The 17,891-nt window shown below is 36.5% G+C and overlaps 1 protein-coding gene across 5 annotated transcripts in view; it reads left to right on the plus strand.

The window, feature by feature from the left end:
• The first annotated feature begins 2,545 nt into the window (after nt 1-2,545).
• Nucleotides 2,546-17,891, plus strand: part of VPS13D (vacuolar protein sorting 13 homolog D) — a 172,820-nt gene continuing 157,474 nt past the window's right edge. The window contains exons 1-12 of one of the 5 annotated variants that reach the window (XM_067567469.1): nt 2,546-3,040; nt 5,367-5,444; nt 5,766-5,956; nt 8,333-8,413; nt 10,252-10,368; nt 10,618-10,722; nt 12,711-12,881; nt 13,066-13,166; nt 13,763-13,931; nt 15,102-15,194; nt 16,047-16,257; nt 17,339-17,518. In XM_067567469.1, the coding sequence (XP_067423570.1) occupies nt 2,944-3,040; nt 5,367-5,444; nt 5,766-5,956; nt 8,333-8,413; nt 10,252-10,368; nt 10,618-10,722; nt 12,711-12,881; nt 13,066-13,166; nt 13,763-13,931; nt 15,102-15,194; nt 16,047-16,257; nt 17,339-17,518 (1,594 nt within the window). In that variant the 5' untranslated portion in view covers nt 2,546-2,943. The remainder of the gene's footprint in view (nt 3,041-5,366; nt 5,445-5,765; nt 5,957-8,332; nt 8,414-10,251; nt 10,369-10,617; nt 10,723-12,710; nt 12,882-13,065; nt 13,167-13,762; nt 13,932-15,101; nt 15,195-16,046; nt 16,258-17,338; nt 17,519-17,891) is intronic. The other 4 variants (XM_067567468.1, XM_067567467.1, XM_067567464.1 and 1 more) reach the window with 4 other exon arrangements.

The raw sequence follows: 17,891 nt of genomic DNA on the forward strand, positions 1-17,891 counted from the left end.
CTCAAGGTTTTCTTCTTGATTTTTGCCTCTGCAATTCCCTCTGAAGGGTTGAGTGAGAAGGATAAGGATATTGCTTACATGTTGGTTACAACTTTGACTTTGTTAGTCCTATCTGCAATTTCAATCTCAACTAAAAGTGAAAAATTGTATTAGTGAATGCCAGTCTCTGCTGTGTGAAAGACAAGACTTTTGCTTGTGGAGTGTAGATAGCATGCCTATGGAACTATTAAAGGCACATAAAGACAAAAGATGAGATAACTTTAAATAATGAACTCCTTGACATTTAATATTTTTGGGTTTAATGGTGTAAGTTATTTATTTTAAGCTGTGTGTGTTTAACTTTTGGTTCTAGTCAGTTTCACTTTTCAGCCTTAGCACAATGCAGAGAAATTGAATGTTTGTTTTTTTGTTTTTGTTTTTAGTAAATAAATGGTTTCAGTGACCTTTCAAAAAATGCGACCATTCACGTTTCAACCATCAAGCTAGTAAAACTCATATTAGCTATGGAAAAATCCTGAATTTTAATATAAAAATTAAAATATGACTCCCAAGTTAATCGTTTCCCTTTATTGTCCCACTTACTTTATATAAAGTATCTTTCACTTTCCACCACCTGCAACTCCATGTTTTAAAAAAATTATTCATGTTACCTTGGGGGAAAATGATGTACCCCCACACACCCAATTAATACAGCAGGGATATGTACAGCCTTTTAATCACATCATATGTTGCATTCACCCTTTTGTTTACCAGTAGTTTAAACAGTAAGCGCCTGGTCCTGTTCCCATTTGAGTTAATGGTAGTTCAGCAATTGACTTCAATGACAGCACTCTGAGGCATCAATTACAGTGTGCCTTTTTATTTTCTGGCAGCAACATGGATTGAAAAAGATATTTTTGGTAAAGATTGTGAGGGTAAAATATTGGAAGTGTGACCCTTGTCAAAGTGTGTTTATTTTAGCTCTAGCATATTGACAGTGTGTGTTTAAAACTGTAAGGTCATGGTAGCTGTTGATGTTATCTGAGCTTATTGTATCTGAGCAGACAAGAAATTAAAACTGAGTAACTAGTTTTGCAAGTGTTTGAGAGTGTCACAAGGAAATAGAATGAAAGGCTCTGTCCTGGAAGCTGATCCACACAAGTAGATCCCTACTTGTTTATTGTACCCATTGACTTCACTGGGTGTGAGGATCCTCCTACGCGAATCAGCTTGTAGAATTGGGGCCTTCGTTAGCAAAAGTTGAGTTGAGCTTTCCATGCATACACACTACTCTTTCCATTCATGTCCGTTGTGGCAAGACTTTTCAGCAATGGGTGCTGCCATCCCAGCATAGTTAAGTAGCTTCTTATTTTATGAACATGATTGGTCATAGATCTTAAAAGACTAACTAAATAAATACAACATACATATTTCAAACTGAAACTACTAAAGGCGTATACTGTATCACTCTAGATTTTTTTAAATGTATAGAATATATGCAGTGTACAGAAATGGTGCTGAAAGAAGGCACATGCTTACATTTGCATCCTGTGCACAGAACGAAGTAAAAATTAGGCTGAAATTACCCATTATTTTCCTGTTCTAGGGCTAGATGGTCCTCTACAAAAGTAAATGCTGTTAGAGGACAGGAAATCGATCCATTTTCAGTGCACTCTACTTTCAGGGAGTTTGGATTTCTCTCTTCCTATAATGGCTCCCTTCTCTTCCCAGATAACCTGATCTGTAGAGTCTCTGGGCTCTGCAGTGCTGCAAGGACTTCCCCTGCTAGCTGCTGCTCCTGGGAATCTTGTTCAGGGGGTCTTACACAGAATGCAGTGGGGCCAGCAAGTAATAGTGACAAGATCAGCATTAATGTGAGCTAAAATAAGTTAGGGGTGTGTGTGTGCGTACACGTGCACTCAGATAGCAGGATAGATAGGGTATGGAGCTGCATGTAGACACTGGAGAGAACACTGCCACAGAGAGTAGCCACCCTCCACTCCATACCACAGTTTCCAAAGTTGGAGAGCCCAAACCTTATGGAGTACCTATGGCGGGGCTTCCTCTAGGGTTTGAGGAAGATGTATAAGGCTACAGAGACAGCACATTAACCTTCATCCAGAGCTACCTTTTTTAGTCTCCTTCCTCCCTGAAGACAGAGAGGACAATGTGGTTTCTTGTCAATTATTGCTTCAAAATAGGACAGTGCTGCAATATGAAGGATTCAAAGATTAATTTTTTGTTTAATGAATGGGGGTTATACTTACATAATATGACCTTACATAATGCTTTGATCAGTAGATCTCAAAGTGCTTTACAAGACAGGTTATCATCATTATCCCCATTTCACAGATGGGGAAGCTAAGGCACAGAAAAGTGAAGTGACTTACAGAAAAGTGAAGTCTAGTGGCAGAGATAGGAATAGAAGCCTTGGCTCTTGAGTTGTAGTCCAGTGCTCTATTCACCAGGCCACACTGCTTGGTGTTTTTAATCACCAAAGCACTACAGACCTCAGTGAGGAAAAGGTTTTAAAAACTTAGTGCAGTCTACCACCATAAAGATGACAGCAGATGAGGTATAATGAGAGTTCGTACAGTCTAATACAGTATAAATAAAATCAGTGCAAATAGCAAGTTCATTACACTATGCTCTGACCTAGGATTATCAGGGTAGTTGAAAGTCGCTGTGCATAGCAAAATTCTTACATTTTTTTAAGCAGCTACTCTAGGAAAATAGCTTGTACTTAATATTAATTTTCCAGTGCCTTTGGGTTGGGACGATTAAAGTGAAAATTGTTTGCAATTGTGTTACAATTTCTCTATGTTGGAGGATGAGAAGTGGTTTGAGAGATGGTATGGTATATTTCTGAGAATAGTTTTTCTTTTGCCTTTAAAAGAGAATACAACTGAACTATGGAACAAAGAATGACGACACAGTCTTAGCCACCCTCTCCCAGGACGCAATATGTTGGAGGGACTAGTAGCCTGGGTCCTTAACACCTATTTGGGCAAATATGTCAATAACCTGAACACAGACCAACTTTCAGTAGCTCTTCTGAAAGGTAAGGGTTTTTAGCATTGTTTGATGTAGCTCTGTTTTATATTTCAGGAATTATATGGTAGAATGATTTTGTATTCATTGGAAGCTGGAGTAGATATATTGACTATATTTTACACTTGTCTTACTGATTAGCACTTATGTCTCCTTGTTCTTATACTGTAGTAACAAATTGGCGTAAATAAGAATATAGAATTAAAACACAATAGTGAGCAAATCTTCTTGCTTTCTGAGTAGAGGTGCTTTGTGAAGGATTAGCGCCAGCTTAATTTTTTTTAAATAGACTAACTAAAAAAAGATTTTCTGATCATGCACCCTTTTACTGTGTACTGAGGGTTTTTAAAAAAAAATCTATAACAAAATCTATATGGGTTTTCTGCTCTTGATGTTTTGAAGGGTCTTCTAGTACACCCAGGAGCAACAACTCCAAATGTGCTCAGGCACACCGTTTTCTATGCGCGCACAGTCTTGTCTGCTGCCTGTTTTTGTTTCATTTTCAGTTTTGCTGCTGCTTTTACTAGTAAGGGACTTCTTTCAGAGCCTTGCAAAGATTAGGCACCATCAACAAACAGTGAAACTGACTATGTACTTGATAGCACTGTACTTGTGTGTCAAGTAAAGAAATTGACAAAACAGAAAGAAATAATATTTTCTTTAATCATTGTTATAGTAATCATAGGGCTTGCTTGTAACAGTAGTAGGTGCATCTTCCAGTGGAAATAGGATTTTTTAAATTAGCATTCTTTTAAACATCAATGGCAATACTGAGTATTTCAAGAAATCATTGTATTCTCCAGATATTTAGTACAATACTTAAAGTATTTTTACAGAACATATATCAAAAAGCATATATGAATGCAGCTTACGTCATGGGTTATTCATGTAATTTTTTAAATTCAATAAAACAGTGGCAAGAGAATTTTGAAGGTGAGAAATAGTTCTTGGCGCATGTTAATTGGAAAGTTGTATCAAGCATATAGAGATGCTTTTGAGAGAGAACGTATTCAGGGTGAACAAGGGGAGAGAGCTGGAGAGAAGCTTGGATGGAATATAGGGAGTGTAATAGTTGCCGTAGTTTTCTGTGTGGTTGCAGTGAAAGTGTGTGTGCATGTTTGTGCAATATCTTCTCACACTATAGAATGTACATAACAGATAATGGTGAGCATTTACTGGAATCCTCACTGACTCACTCATGAAAGGTGGGGTAATAACTCATGTAAAAGAAATGTCTTGACTGAGTTACGTAATATAGTCCCTCACACCTTCACGTGTTTTAAGAAGAAATTTCTTTACATTGTAAGGAGCTGATTTTGACGGTTGGTTACTTAGTCAAAATTCCATCCTAGAACTATTTCTCTGACTGTCGGTGTATAGTGTTAAGTTCTCTTTGACTCTTCTTTGGCTCAGGCATACAACTCAAGGCTATCAGGTACAGAAATAGGACTGGAGGGTAAGAAACAAATAGAAGTGTGCATTCAATTGTCCCTGCCCTGAAGAGTTTACAGCAGTGGTTCCTAACCTTTTTGTCTGGATGGCCACAGATATCATTTTTACAACCCTGAAGGGCCACCTGTCTCTGCCAGCAGCTCTCCCCATGCTGAAATACGAGTTAAAATACATATACTGTATATCACTTTTCATAAAAATACTAAAATATGATTGCCTGCTATGGAACTATAGTTTAAACTGTAGCATCTTTGGCCTCTATTGTTGCATGTTGAGCATTAATATGTTTTTCTTTGCTATTGTAACATTTATTTATACCATGCTACTGATGGCTGTCATTACATTTACAAAAACTAAAAAAAATCACTTTCCATTAATCTGTTTATTGTCCTACTTATAATTTTAGCAGGGGACATTTTAGAACAACAATACTATTTTTTTTTTCATTTCATACATATTACTGTCAAAGTTTCTGTGTTTTGTTTTTGGAAACTTTGTGTGTTCTTGTTTAAAATCACTGTGTGTGTATTTTCGTAAAATCCCAGAGAACATCTAATTTGGTTATTTTAAAAAAAATGTTGCTGTCCAGATGGAGAAGATCAGATTAAGTACATTGAAATATATGGCGTGACTATATATCAAATAATTCTGGCATGTGGCATTTGAAAATCATTACAAAATATTAAATATCACATCTAACTGTCTCATTCTTCAAAATGATAGATTTGCTTTGTTCCTGAAATAGCATTCTTATCCCACTTTATTTATTTTTATTAGTTTTAAAGAAAACACTTGTTGTTATTGGTATTAAATTTATAATCCTCAGACCAGCATTCTTTAACTTAGTTTTGCTCAGCAGACTGCTATTTCTCTTCCTCCTGCAGGTGCTGTTGAATTGGAAAACTTACCATTAAAGAAAGATGCCTTGAAGGAACTGGAGTTGCCATTTGAAGTCAAAGCAGGTATATATTTGTGCCTCTGTGAGTGATAGGTATTCCCTACAGGAATTTTTTATTTTGTTAGTTCCTGCTACAAGTATGAAGCATTTCGTACACTGGTGATTCTGATATCTCTTAGTAATAAATCATAGCTAGAGCTGACCTTAAAATAAGAGTTTGCATCTAAGTGTCAGGTTCTTGGACAAATAATGTAATCTGAAATTATGGTAAACAAATTCTATTTTAACATTGCAATCCTTATGTCCTTTTCCTTTCTCACTTTACATAGAATATAACAGTGTACCTGTGCAGGATTCTAACAGTGTTTCATTCTGGTGAATCTAGGTTTCATTGGCAAGATAACACTCCAGATACCTTTTTATCGCCCACATGTGGATCCATGGGTGATATCTATTTCAAAGCTCCACTTAATTGGTGCACCAGAAAAGCAAGAAGATTTTGATGAAGAAAGGGAGAAGTTGCTGGAAAGAGAACACAAGAAAGCTCTTCTTGTAGCACTGGAAGACAAATGGAAAGTGAGTAACATAGGACTTTTATTTTGAAATAAGGGAGCTGATTTTGTTTTGCTGTTACAGCTGTTTTGCCATTATGGTAAATTGATCACATTTAAATCTTCTAACAAATGTTATTCTCTTTTTGAGTCATATCTAGGAAACTAAGTTATGATTTTGATCTGCAGATAAGGCAGCATGGTCTTTGGTTTCCTCAGTAGACTGAGGATACTCAGATCTATTTTATCATCACTTCAGATCACAGCAATTTCATTGTAGCACTGTACTGCTTCTACCTGCCTAGTGTTTCTGAGTTGATTAAAGCTTAACCCAGATCAGCAGAAATATTGTTGATGGGCTGGGGATGTCTGGAGAATCTCCCTTGATTATTTAATGTTTGTCCTAGGAAGTTTGGTAAGCGTAGTAGCTTAGCTGTACCAAAAAAAATATATATTTTTTTTAATTTAATTTTATTTTTTTTTACTGTGAGTTGTACATGGTAGCTTGTGGCTATTTCCCCTCCAGGATATTCACAAGTTTCCTTTTCTTCTGGACCAGGACCATGCTTTGGCTAAGTTACAAATACGCTTTTTGTTTGGAATTTCCATGGAGAGCCACTTTTGGTAGTTGCAGCCTGCATGATATAGCCGCACAACTTCAAGAGTTTTTATCTATGAGTATTGATTACTTCCATGCTTTAGGAACTATGCTGATTGCCTGTTTCACAAATGTGCTTTGAGATCTGACTATTGGTATGCAAAATCTTAAATATAGGACCAATCTACTGAAGGAACTGACTGCTGTCCAATTTCCCATTCCTGGCAGTTGTGATTGGCACAGTCTCAGTTCTCAAGAGAATGGGAGGCAGGCTCTCCTCCACTGAGAGCCTGTAGCTCTGGAATGCTTTCTTTCTAGATATAGGAAAGAGTAAATATGTAGCTCAAACCTTTGTTTCTAGTTTTATTTGGCAGGAAGATGCTGTGGGCGTGTTATGAAATCTTACTGTGATGATTGCTGGATCATGTTGTCATTTTGATTGTGGGGAAGGATTTTCTATAGCACTTTTGAAAATTCTGTCTTTAATGCGTGTTTATTTTCATACATAATGTTAGCAGCTCTGGGGCCTTATTGTGAGTTCTTGATATAAACTTGAGTTAACGAAACACTGTTAATCTGAACCATAAGCACAGAAACCGTTGTTTCTAAGAACACACATACTATGTTGGTGGCTGACGCTGTCATTATAGGTGGATTTTGGAATGTACTAATGGATAGATTTTTTTTTTTTCCCCCCTCCGTATTTATAAAATACAATAGATACTCCAGACTGGAGTTAAGATACATGTGTACAGCAATAGATAAGTCAAAAAAATAAAGGCAGACAATATGTTACTAAAACAGAGATATTAATACAAAAAATAGAGGAAAAAACATGCTGTGAGGATTATTTGCTTTACATTTCTACTAAAATCCATCTTCTTAATAGTTGGCGAGTGGTGTGTGGGGGGCGGTATTTCAGAATATCAAAGTAGAGGTTAAAAAAAAAAGTCACTTTAGCCCCAGAACAATAATAAAATCATATAATAGTAGCTAACTATAAATATCTTCTTATACATTTCTTGTTAGCCTGATTTTACCTTGATGTTATTACTACTGATAGTTTGATATTAAGCACAGTTGTAAGACAGTTTCTAACCTTATACTCAGGTAGTGTAATCAGTAGACAACTTGTAATTATACTGATCAAGAAAAGCATCTGTTACCTATTTTTTTCCTTATATGATGTGTAAATTATATTATTTTGTCTCAATACACACATTCTATAACATTAACAAGTTACCTTTGTTGAATAGATTTTTGACTTTCAAAACTTCTAATGCTAATCTACCAAAAAATTCTGTCATGTAATTCATGCCCCAAATTGTGGTTTTTAAAAAATATTACCAAAGCTGCTAATAATAGTTTTAAAATGTTCTGAAAATAGACTATTTCAGTGAAAATAAACTTTTGTTTAGAAGTAAACATTCCCTAGCAGTGTTTGCAATGCAAACGTCATGCTAGTGGATCAGAACCAGACTGTGAAGCTGACTAGTTTACTTTGTGTGTTTCAGTTAACGTAGCCATTGAAAATAAATGGTTTAAAAAATAGTTGAGTTACCAAAAATGTAGATTATAATACAGAGCGAATTTTTAAATGTCACTTTACTAAATCATTGTTTGTTAAACAGGGATTTTAACCTGACAATCCCTTTGTAATATAGTGTCAGACTAACAATCTCCTATATTATTTATATATCTTTTCCTCTGGCTATGTAAACATTAAAATTTATTTGCCAGCCCTTCTATTTAAAGAGAATATATTACCTTTTTAATAAAATAGTTGTTCTCGCTCTCTTTCAGAAAGAACAGCAGCAGAAAGGAGAATCTTACTGGTATTCAGTTACTGCATCTGTTGTTACAAGAATTGTAGAGAACATTGAAGTAAGTATAATAGGACCCACAATCTTTCCTTCTATTTACTAAAGAGTACTTGGTTTGTACATAATGTGCTTCTTGTTCGTTTTCAGGAGGCTCAACATGTGTAAAATGGAGGTCGATACTTAGTAGATACTTACTTACTTACTTACTTTCAGAACTAGAATCCTTTCACCTCTAAATTCTGAACCAAGCCAGAATTGGTGCAGTAAGGGGATTTGGGGAGGAAGGGAATCTTTCACTTGCCCATGCCTTGGAGAAGCATCATTCTTCCTTGCTTTGTAGGAGTCAATGGATGATAGATCCAAATAAAAGCTGTCTAGCTATATGATTCTCCTCACCATAGTATTGGAGTGCCTCCCAATTAATAATACTTCGTGTTATAATGTATTAAAACATTATTCATAAACCTGTGTGTGAGTGTAACAAGTTTGATGAGGTAATACCTTGTCTTAGACCAAGTTCTGTGTTTCGTTTCTCGCATCTGCTTAGGAAGTAGATGTTGCTGTTAAGTTTGGCTTCCTTTTTCATGGTGTGAAGTTTGAAAGTTTCCATTTTAAATGGCAAAATTTGATGTCTTCCATTGTTGCTTGCAGTGTTGTTTGTAGCTGTGTTTAATCACAGGATGGTAGTGTAGTATTAAAGTATGTAAAGAAGAAAACGGAACTACACTTTGGAGATTCTGGTCATTTGACCTTTACTTAATTCTGCTTATTTCTGGAACATGAAGCTTGATGCTGCCTGAAACACTGTTTAACACACACAACTAAAATCTATATGCAGTCTTAATCTAGCAATACTGAAAAGTTGAATAGGCACTCAGTAAAAAGTTTCTCTCTTTAGTTGCAAGCTCACTCAAAATTCTAGCTACTGGGCTCTTTTTTCTTCATTTAAAGCCATAATAAAGCTAATGAGATTTGCACAGTTACTTATTCTTAGCTATATGTTTGCTAATTAAAATCTCTTAAGGACATCTGCATTATTAAAAAAACCTGTGTCTAAAGACACCAAAAAATAAGCAACCCTCCCTGTGATATCTTCTAAAGTCTGTTTATGCTCACTGCCATGTGAATGATTTCGTCCTCTTACTTCACTTCTATGGAGAGGATACAATTCATGCTAACATGTAAGGAGGGATCACTTCCATGCACTGATGCTGATCTCATAACTCACTAGATGCAACACAAAGCTGAGATAACAATGAGTTGTCATTGTCATTAACAATAACTAGAAATAACAGGGGTCTCCCAGAGATGATATGGCATGTAGTGATGACACAAATTAGATATTCTGGGCGTGAGATCTTGGGGCCAAGTATATCATGCTTTATTGTACAACGTATCGGTAAAATTCCATTGGTTCCATGCCATTATGAAATTTTGCCACATGTAAAATTAATTCAGGTCACCACTTCATCTTCTGTTAATGCAGCACTAGCTTTAATTCTAGTCTGTATTGATGATTCTAATGTATTTGAGCAACATGAGTTTCTGTGTGGCTGCAGCATCTGGCAGTAGTAAAACAGCAGAGAAGAATAGTCAATTTTGTGAAAATGGCAAATCACATAGCTGGTGTTTTTAACATCTGGGGAGACTGATAGACCAGAGAGAACAGAGGAAGAAGAATTATGGAGTAGAGCCTGTGTGAGTGCAGTCAGGAAATGGCAGGCAGGTTCCATCACAGAATAACCATTTCAATAAATCTTGTTTGTTTCTTGGAAATGTAAGTATTGAACAGTTTGAATATAGTTTATCAACATTGCAATACGCTATATCTGTTTCAAGCATAAAACAGTCTTTTTGCTCCCTGTCTCTTTTTTTTTTTTTTTTTTTCTCTCTCCTCAGTTAAAAATTCAAGATGTCCATTTGCGGTTTGAGGATGGCATCACAAATCCTTCACAGTCATTTGCCTTTGGAGTGTGCATCAAAAATGTATCAATGCAAAATGCTGTAAATGAGCCAGTGAGTATAGGTCAAAGTTAACACTGCCTGAAGAAACCACTAAGATGTGATGTCACTTTTATATGAGAATAATATAACTTTTTCCGGTTTTAAGGGTAAGATTGTTGTAGATACTATGAAAAAGTCAAAAACAGCTAGCCGCATGTTACACACTGAATATTTACTGGTGATGACAGTACAGACAGATTTAAAATATTTTGTCACATTTTGTTTGATGCGTTGTGATTGAGTTCAAATTTTTTACTTAAGGTAGAGAGGTTGATGCGGAAAAAGCAGTTGGATGTTGCTGACTTCAGTATTTATTGGGATACTTGCTGCACTTTATTGGGAGACCTACCTCCTGGTGAGCTACAGGTATGAGATGAACATTTGGAAGGAACAATATTTACTTGCATGGGAAGGGGGAAATCAAGACTTTCATGTTCTGCCATTGCCATGTAATGTAATTAAAATACATTTTATGGTGGATTTAGGTTTAGGAGTATTTGGAACAACTGAAGTTGTGGATTGATGATGTAATGGAAAGATTAGTATGGGACCAAGTGAAAACTGAACTATGAACTCCTCGACATTGCCTATTTAACTTACCATCTTTAATAGCAAAAACAACGGGAGTCCTGTAGCACTTTAAAGACTAATACATTTAATTTCTTCAGGCATAAGCTTTCATTGGCTGTAATGCACTTCGTCAGATGTAAGGAATAGAAATCAGATAGCAGGGGTGTATATATATGTATACATACATATCCAAGGTTAAGGAACAACAATGGGGAAGTAGTTAGTACATACCCCTGCAACAAACCCCGTTGCCAGCTCTGCCCATACATCGACTCTAGTGACACCATCACAGGCCCTAACCACATCAGCCACACCATAAGGAGCTCATTCACCTGCACATCTACTAATGTAATATATGCCATCATGTGCCAGCAATGCCCCTCTGCCATGTACATTGGCCAAACCGGACTGTCACGATGCAAAAGAATAAATGGACACAAATCAGACATAAAAAATAGAAACATCCATAAACCAGTCGGAGAGCACTTCAGTCTCCCAGGACACTCTGTAAATGACTTGAAAGTTGCCATACTTCTACAAAAAACTTCAAAAACAGACTTCAAAGAGAAACTGCTGAGCTTGAACTGTTCTGCAAACTTGACACAATCAAACTGGGTCTAAATAGGACTTGGAATGGTTATCTCATTACAAGAAGTAATTGTCACTCTTCACACATTCTCACCTCCTAGTCAATGGTTGTGAATAGGCCTCAACTACTTCCCCATTGTTGTTCCTTAAGCTAGCTAGCGTGCGTGCGTGTGTACGTACGTAACTGCTGTCTGATTTCTATTCCTTACGTCTGACGAAGTGGGTTACAGCCCACGAAAGCTTATGCCTGAAGAAATTAAATTTGTTAGTCTCTAAAGTGCTACAGGACTCTCGTTGTTTTTGCTATATATAGACTAGCACGGCTACCCCTCTGCATCTTTAATAAGCCTCCTAAAAACACGTTGATTCCATGAGATCTGCTAATGGTACTACAAATATAGACTATAAAATAGTAATTCAACCTATACATATTAAACAAAAATAACCTAAGTAATAAACAAGAAACATGCAAAATTAATCCATTCAAATGAGATGCTGTCAACCTAACTGCCTTCTCTTAAGAGCAGTTTTCCTCTCGGTCTCTTTGGTCCACCTCTTGATTTGTAATGTGTTCTTGATCTAATTTAGGCCTCAGTGTGGCGATTGGATGTTATCTCTATGTGGAATTGCACTGAATTCAATGGGAGACCATTCAGGATTTAAGAGTGGATCTCACTGCAGGATAGATGCTTTAGATTGTGGACAACAAGGGACAGAGGATAGGTTTTTCTTTTTAATTACTATGCAAAATACGGTTTTGCGGCTAAAATATGGGACCAGCATTTCTCCCAACTTCGTATGATCTTTGGTAAATCGTCTTTTTATGCCCCAGTGTATTTAGTATAAAATAGGGATGATATTTTCTGACCTCCATTGGAGTGTTTTATGGGACTAATTCATTCATTTTTACAAAGTGCTTTGCGAACCTCAGAAGACACTATAGAAATGTAAAGTATTATAATTGTGAAGTGCATGGCACATCTATGGCACCGTAAGAATAATTTTCCCTAATATATAAACAAGATTACCTCCTTTTATAAGAACAATTTCCTGAGGAGAAAACCTAGTTAAAAGAAATGGAATCCCAACAGTGTAAGATACCTAGCAGGATCCTTATTAGGAGATCAGGTCATTTTAAATAAATCGTGTATGTGTGTTCTATGCAATGACTGATAACATTTACTTGTAACTCACAGGAAGCAATGGACAAAAGTATGGAGAGCCGTGATCATAATTACATCATGGAGCCTATATGTACTTCAGCTCTTCTCAAGAGAAACTGTTCTAAGGAGCCTTTGAGATCACGACATACTCCACGGCTTGAATGTGATATTCAGCTTGAGACAATACCGTTAAAACTTTCACAGGTAAGATGATTTCTTAATGAAGCACTTCTCTAGACCATGCTTTAGATGTTGTTTATTTTCAATTCATCCACAGAACATAAAATTGAGATTTAATCATTGTGCAGATAAACTAAAAACCATTCTGATAATTTAACACAATACATTAACACTGACTATTTTTATTTACATGCTGTTTTATTAAAAGATGCAGTATCAACAAATCATGGGGTTCTTAAAGGAACTGGATCGAAAAGAGCGACAACTAAAATTCAGGAAATGGAAACCAAAGGTTATGATAGCTGACAAGTAAGTTTGTTTTTTTTTAATACTGCTTATATTTTATGTAATGATGAAAAATATCCTTTTTATATGTTCTTATGTTTATTTTTCACTTATTTGAACAACACTGTTTTGTTTAAAATTAGGGCAAAAATCACAAAGGTGGTAGCTAATGATTATTTAAATTATATTATAGTTCTAATATTCTGTGCTCTACCAGGTGAATTATTGCCATATGTTTAATTAATTTTGGATTTATGCCTAAAATAAAAATTGCACTGATCCAAAGCTCCCAGTGCTTCTTTCACAAGTTAGAAGAACCAATGGAAATAGTATAGGAGTGTCCCCCACATCCCTTTGAATGAGTTGACTTTTTGTTGTTTGAAGAAACTGGGGAATCCCTTACCCTAAATTCACATAACTGTATCCAGAGTAAAGGTCCCAGGAGCTGATGAAGATAGTGCTTTTTACTGTAGTAGTAGGACATGCTGGTCTGCCATTGTGGCTATGGTGTCCATTTATTCTGGCATCTTTCCTGGTTAGTGGCCCTCTATTTTTCTCACCCAACTTTCTTGGATGGAGAATCAAAGTAACTGGAAATATATTCATTTGACATATTTTAGCTGCCGAGAATGGTGGATCTTTGCTTTGAACGCTAATCTTTCAGAGATCAGAGAACAGAGGCAACGTTCTACCTGGGACTTTGCATTGCACCGGGCCCAAGATGCGGTATCTTACACAGATATGTATTACAATAAGTTAAAAGGCATCCCGCTGTCTACTGCGGAACAGGTATTGAAATTTGCAAGTACTGTACAGTGTCGATAATATCTCAATATGTGACCATAGCATCTTTTTAAAATGAAACTAATGTAGTTAGTTCTTAATTCAAGCTATGCTTCAGGGCTGAAGGTTCAGGGCTGAAACCTTGCCTACAGTGCATGATAGGTGGGTTGTTAGCTGTATATAACAGAATATTTTTAAAACATTTTTTTTTCTAAAAACCCCCCCCCCAAAACACAGAAAATTTTATATAGAAAACTATGTTAAAAGGAATGTTATTTAGGTTGCAAAATAAAGCAGTTGGAAGTTAAGGAATGTCAGATGTATGGTTGCCAATGCAGCATGTGTTTTGGTTCCTTATGCCTATGCAGTTTGACACTATCTTTAATTTCATTATAACATTATTTTTTCCACTGACCCCCCTACCTCATCCAGTGCACAGGGAGGGCTTGACTTTGTAACCTAAATAACGTTTTTAATGTAGTTGTTAAATGTAAATTTCATTAGTTTAGCAAATTTTTACTTAGTATATCACATTGTTTTCTTTGAAATTGGATTTGATCATCTATATACCCAGTCACGAAGCTTGGAAACAATACTTAATAGACCAGACTTTTTCTGGCACTGAAAACCATCTTTGGTTTCATATATATATTTTTTGCTGTTAGTAGGGTCCCTCAAACATCCAAGAAATAGCTGTTCTTTATTCTAGGATTGCAAATCCTCTTGTGCAACACCCCTCTGTGGTAAATAGTCATTAAAGTGCTCGTTCATCATGCAGGAGTTGGAACAAGACTACCATTTGGCCTCAGAGAGTGAATTCTCTTCACAGAAAGTAGTTTCATAGCTTTCCTTGTCCATTTTTGTTAATTCTATTCCAATTTTTGCTCTTATGTGCCTCTAGCATAGATACATATTTGCACTCAGTTTAATTGTATATCAAATGAACAAATCAGGCTTGATTCTCATTACATTGCTGTGTGCCAGTGTTGTCTTTGGAGATTTTCAACTTCACGTAAGGCATTTAGGAGCACAAATCCCCAATGAAAATCAGTGCATTTGTGCTGATAAATCCCTTAGATCCTTGCAAGAATCTCTCTCTAAGAGTGTATATTTTTGAAGAGCATAAAGCTTTAATTACCTCTGACCCATCACAAGCATACTTTTTTGCCACTGCAGGAAGAAATGCATCGTATTGAAGAAGAGCAGACATTTGAGGAGATGAAGATTTTACATGAGCTTGTTTATGAGAAATTCCATGAACTAGCTGAGGTGAGTGACTTTCTGTACACTGGTTAATATTGAGAACCTGAAGGTGCAGTATTACAAGATATTGTATGTTCCTCATTGTAAAAGATGTTGTAGCATGTACGGTATATTCATGTTGAGTTGTGTGATGCCAGTGCTAAAACCACAATCTATGCTCAGATTCTTCAGCTGTGATATGCTGAGAGCTATTATTAGAGTGGTTGGGCCACAAGTCCCGCTCCCCGCACATATGTTGGCTGTCTGTGATGATAACACTGAGCTTTATACTAGCAGCTCTTCTTCCTCTTTAATGTTAAAAGAGAGAACTAAAACTGAAACCTATAATGGAATTTTCCTGGAATAAATAGTGCAGAGTTAGTCCTTGTATAAATGTACATTGACCCTTTAAGCCTCATTTCATGAAATGTCATGTGGACTACTGATTGTAAACCTGCGTGAGGGATCTATTAAAAGTAAATGCTTATTGGCTGGGTTATAGTTAGTGTTCATGACCAATGATTCTGGCAATTATTAGGTTGATAGAGTTTCTAACTAAGAAAAATTAGGAAACGGATATAAATACGTCCAGAAACATTAACACATACATATGCCTATAAATACACAATAGCTAACTGTAGTAATGATAAGGTTAGAATGTATAAAACACGATTCTGATTATAGTCCATTGAGACAACAACAGCAATATATTTGATAAGTGAAAATAGTATTGCATGGTAATTATGCTTAGGAATGTTCAGTAAATAAATAGTAGATGGAGTCATTGTAAGAGTGTATGTCAGGATTTTTAAGAAAATGGTTCTTTTCTTTTCACTTATTTTTGCTAATGTGTATTTGGTTTTGTTTTGTTTGAAACAGAGTGTTAAAGAGCCTTTGTCTGATTATCTTGGAGCTTCTCCTACTACAGACCCTGAATGCAGCAGTAGCAGTGGGATGCTGCAGTATCTTCAGTCTTGGTTTCCTGGGTGGGGGGGCTGGTATGGATATGCTCAGCAAACATGTGAAGGTGAAACTTTTGAGGGACTGCTACCAGAAACACAAGAACAGTGGAATCCAGAAGACATACTGGGTATGGTATTTTATCTTAAAACTATCACTTTAGGGAATGTGTACACTGCAGCAAAAAGAAAAAAGTGTCAGTGAGTTTCAGAGCCTGGGTTGACTAACTTTGGTTTGCATTACGGGGCTAAAAATAGGAGTGTAGACGTTCTTGCTCGGGTTGGGTCTTGGTGTCTGGTGTGGGTCTCAGAGGCCGGGATCCAACCCGAGTGGGAACGTCTACATGGCTATTTTTAGCTCTGTAGAGCGATCCTGACAAGCCCAAGTCAGTTGACCCGGGCTCTGAGGCTTGCTGCTATGGGGCTTTTTTCACAGTGTAGGACATACCCTTAGTTAGGTACTTGTTAAAGATGAACTGAAACAATTTTTAAAATTCCATATCATTAAAAGGAGAGAGATGTACACTTATATTTCTAAATAAATATGTATAAAGGAGAAACATTTAAAAATTAACTTTTTCTTAATTACCAACTAAAATCTAAATGAAAAGTTCTGTGCTTTTTTCCTGTTAAGAATTGATGAGATTATGCTGCTTTAGCAATTGGCAAAGATTGCAACTGCCTGCACTATTTTAGTTGTTTGTAGTGATAACTATTGAAAGAAAAATACAGACCCTTGAGTTCTGGTTGAGCAGGTAATAAGCTCCCCCTGGTTTCATGTCTCCTCCTCCTCCCCCCCCCCAAGTAATTGGGTCATCTTTTTCCTTCATTGAAAATTAAGGCTGAGGGCTTGTCTACACTTACCTCCGAGATTTGGCAGCAGTCGACCGGGGTTATGGAAGCTACGCAAAAAACTTGCGTAACTCCTGTCGACTTCTCTGCTTCTCTTCAATGTGCCGTCTTCACTGCACTGCACCGATGGGAACCGCATTCCTGTTGACGTAGCGCTACGCCACCTGAGAAGGTGGTCTTAATACATTGGTTTCTGAATCGACTGAGTGGGTCTTCACTGACCACTCAGTCGATCCAGAGAAATCGATCTGACGGCAGCGAATTTGCCGCCGTCAGCATAGTCATAGTCTGAGATTTTTGCTCACTAGCTGTCTTGTAGCTCATTTGTTAAACTCACCTTGTTTCTCCTTTTTGAATTAGGTGCTGATGAATTTTTTGATCCAACTGCAGATGCCTCCAGCATGAACACATTTACAAAGAGAGATCATGTGTTTGCTAAACTAAATCTCCAGCTGCATGGTGGTACTGTCACCTTGTTGCATAAGGGGAAGAGGATTCCCCGTACAAATGAAAGTGCTTTCATGCAGTTGGAATTTTCAGGTAACTTATTTCAAATTTTGATGATCATTCCTAAAATAGGACAAGAGGAAAAAAAACCAAACCTGCTTTATAAACAAGGCAACCGCTCATGACTGAGCTAATGTCATGGAACAGTACTGAAACAATTTAGGTTCAGATCTCACTTTCCTTGATAAGCCCATGTTTCATTAGTTTTTACCTTGACCGTTTAACTATTTTAGGATTGAAATAGGTGATTGAGATTGTGAATACGAAACCAATTTATTGAACTTTCATTTGAGTTTTATTATGTATAGAGTGGTGGTAAATCTTTTTACTTTTAGCTATTTGAACAGTTTCACAGTCATCTCATTTTATAAATGGAATTTTTTTTTCTGGTATTTAGTCTTTAGTT

The sequence above is a fragment of the Emydura macquarii genome, unplaced genomic scaffold, assembly GCF_026122565.2.
Source record: "Emydura macquarii macquarii isolate MOO-44397 ecotype Brisbane River unplaced genomic scaffold, CSIRO-AGI_Emac_v2 contig_2768, whole genome shotgun sequence".
NCBI lineage: Eukaryota > Metazoa > Chordata > Testudines > Chelidae > Emydura > Emydura macquarii.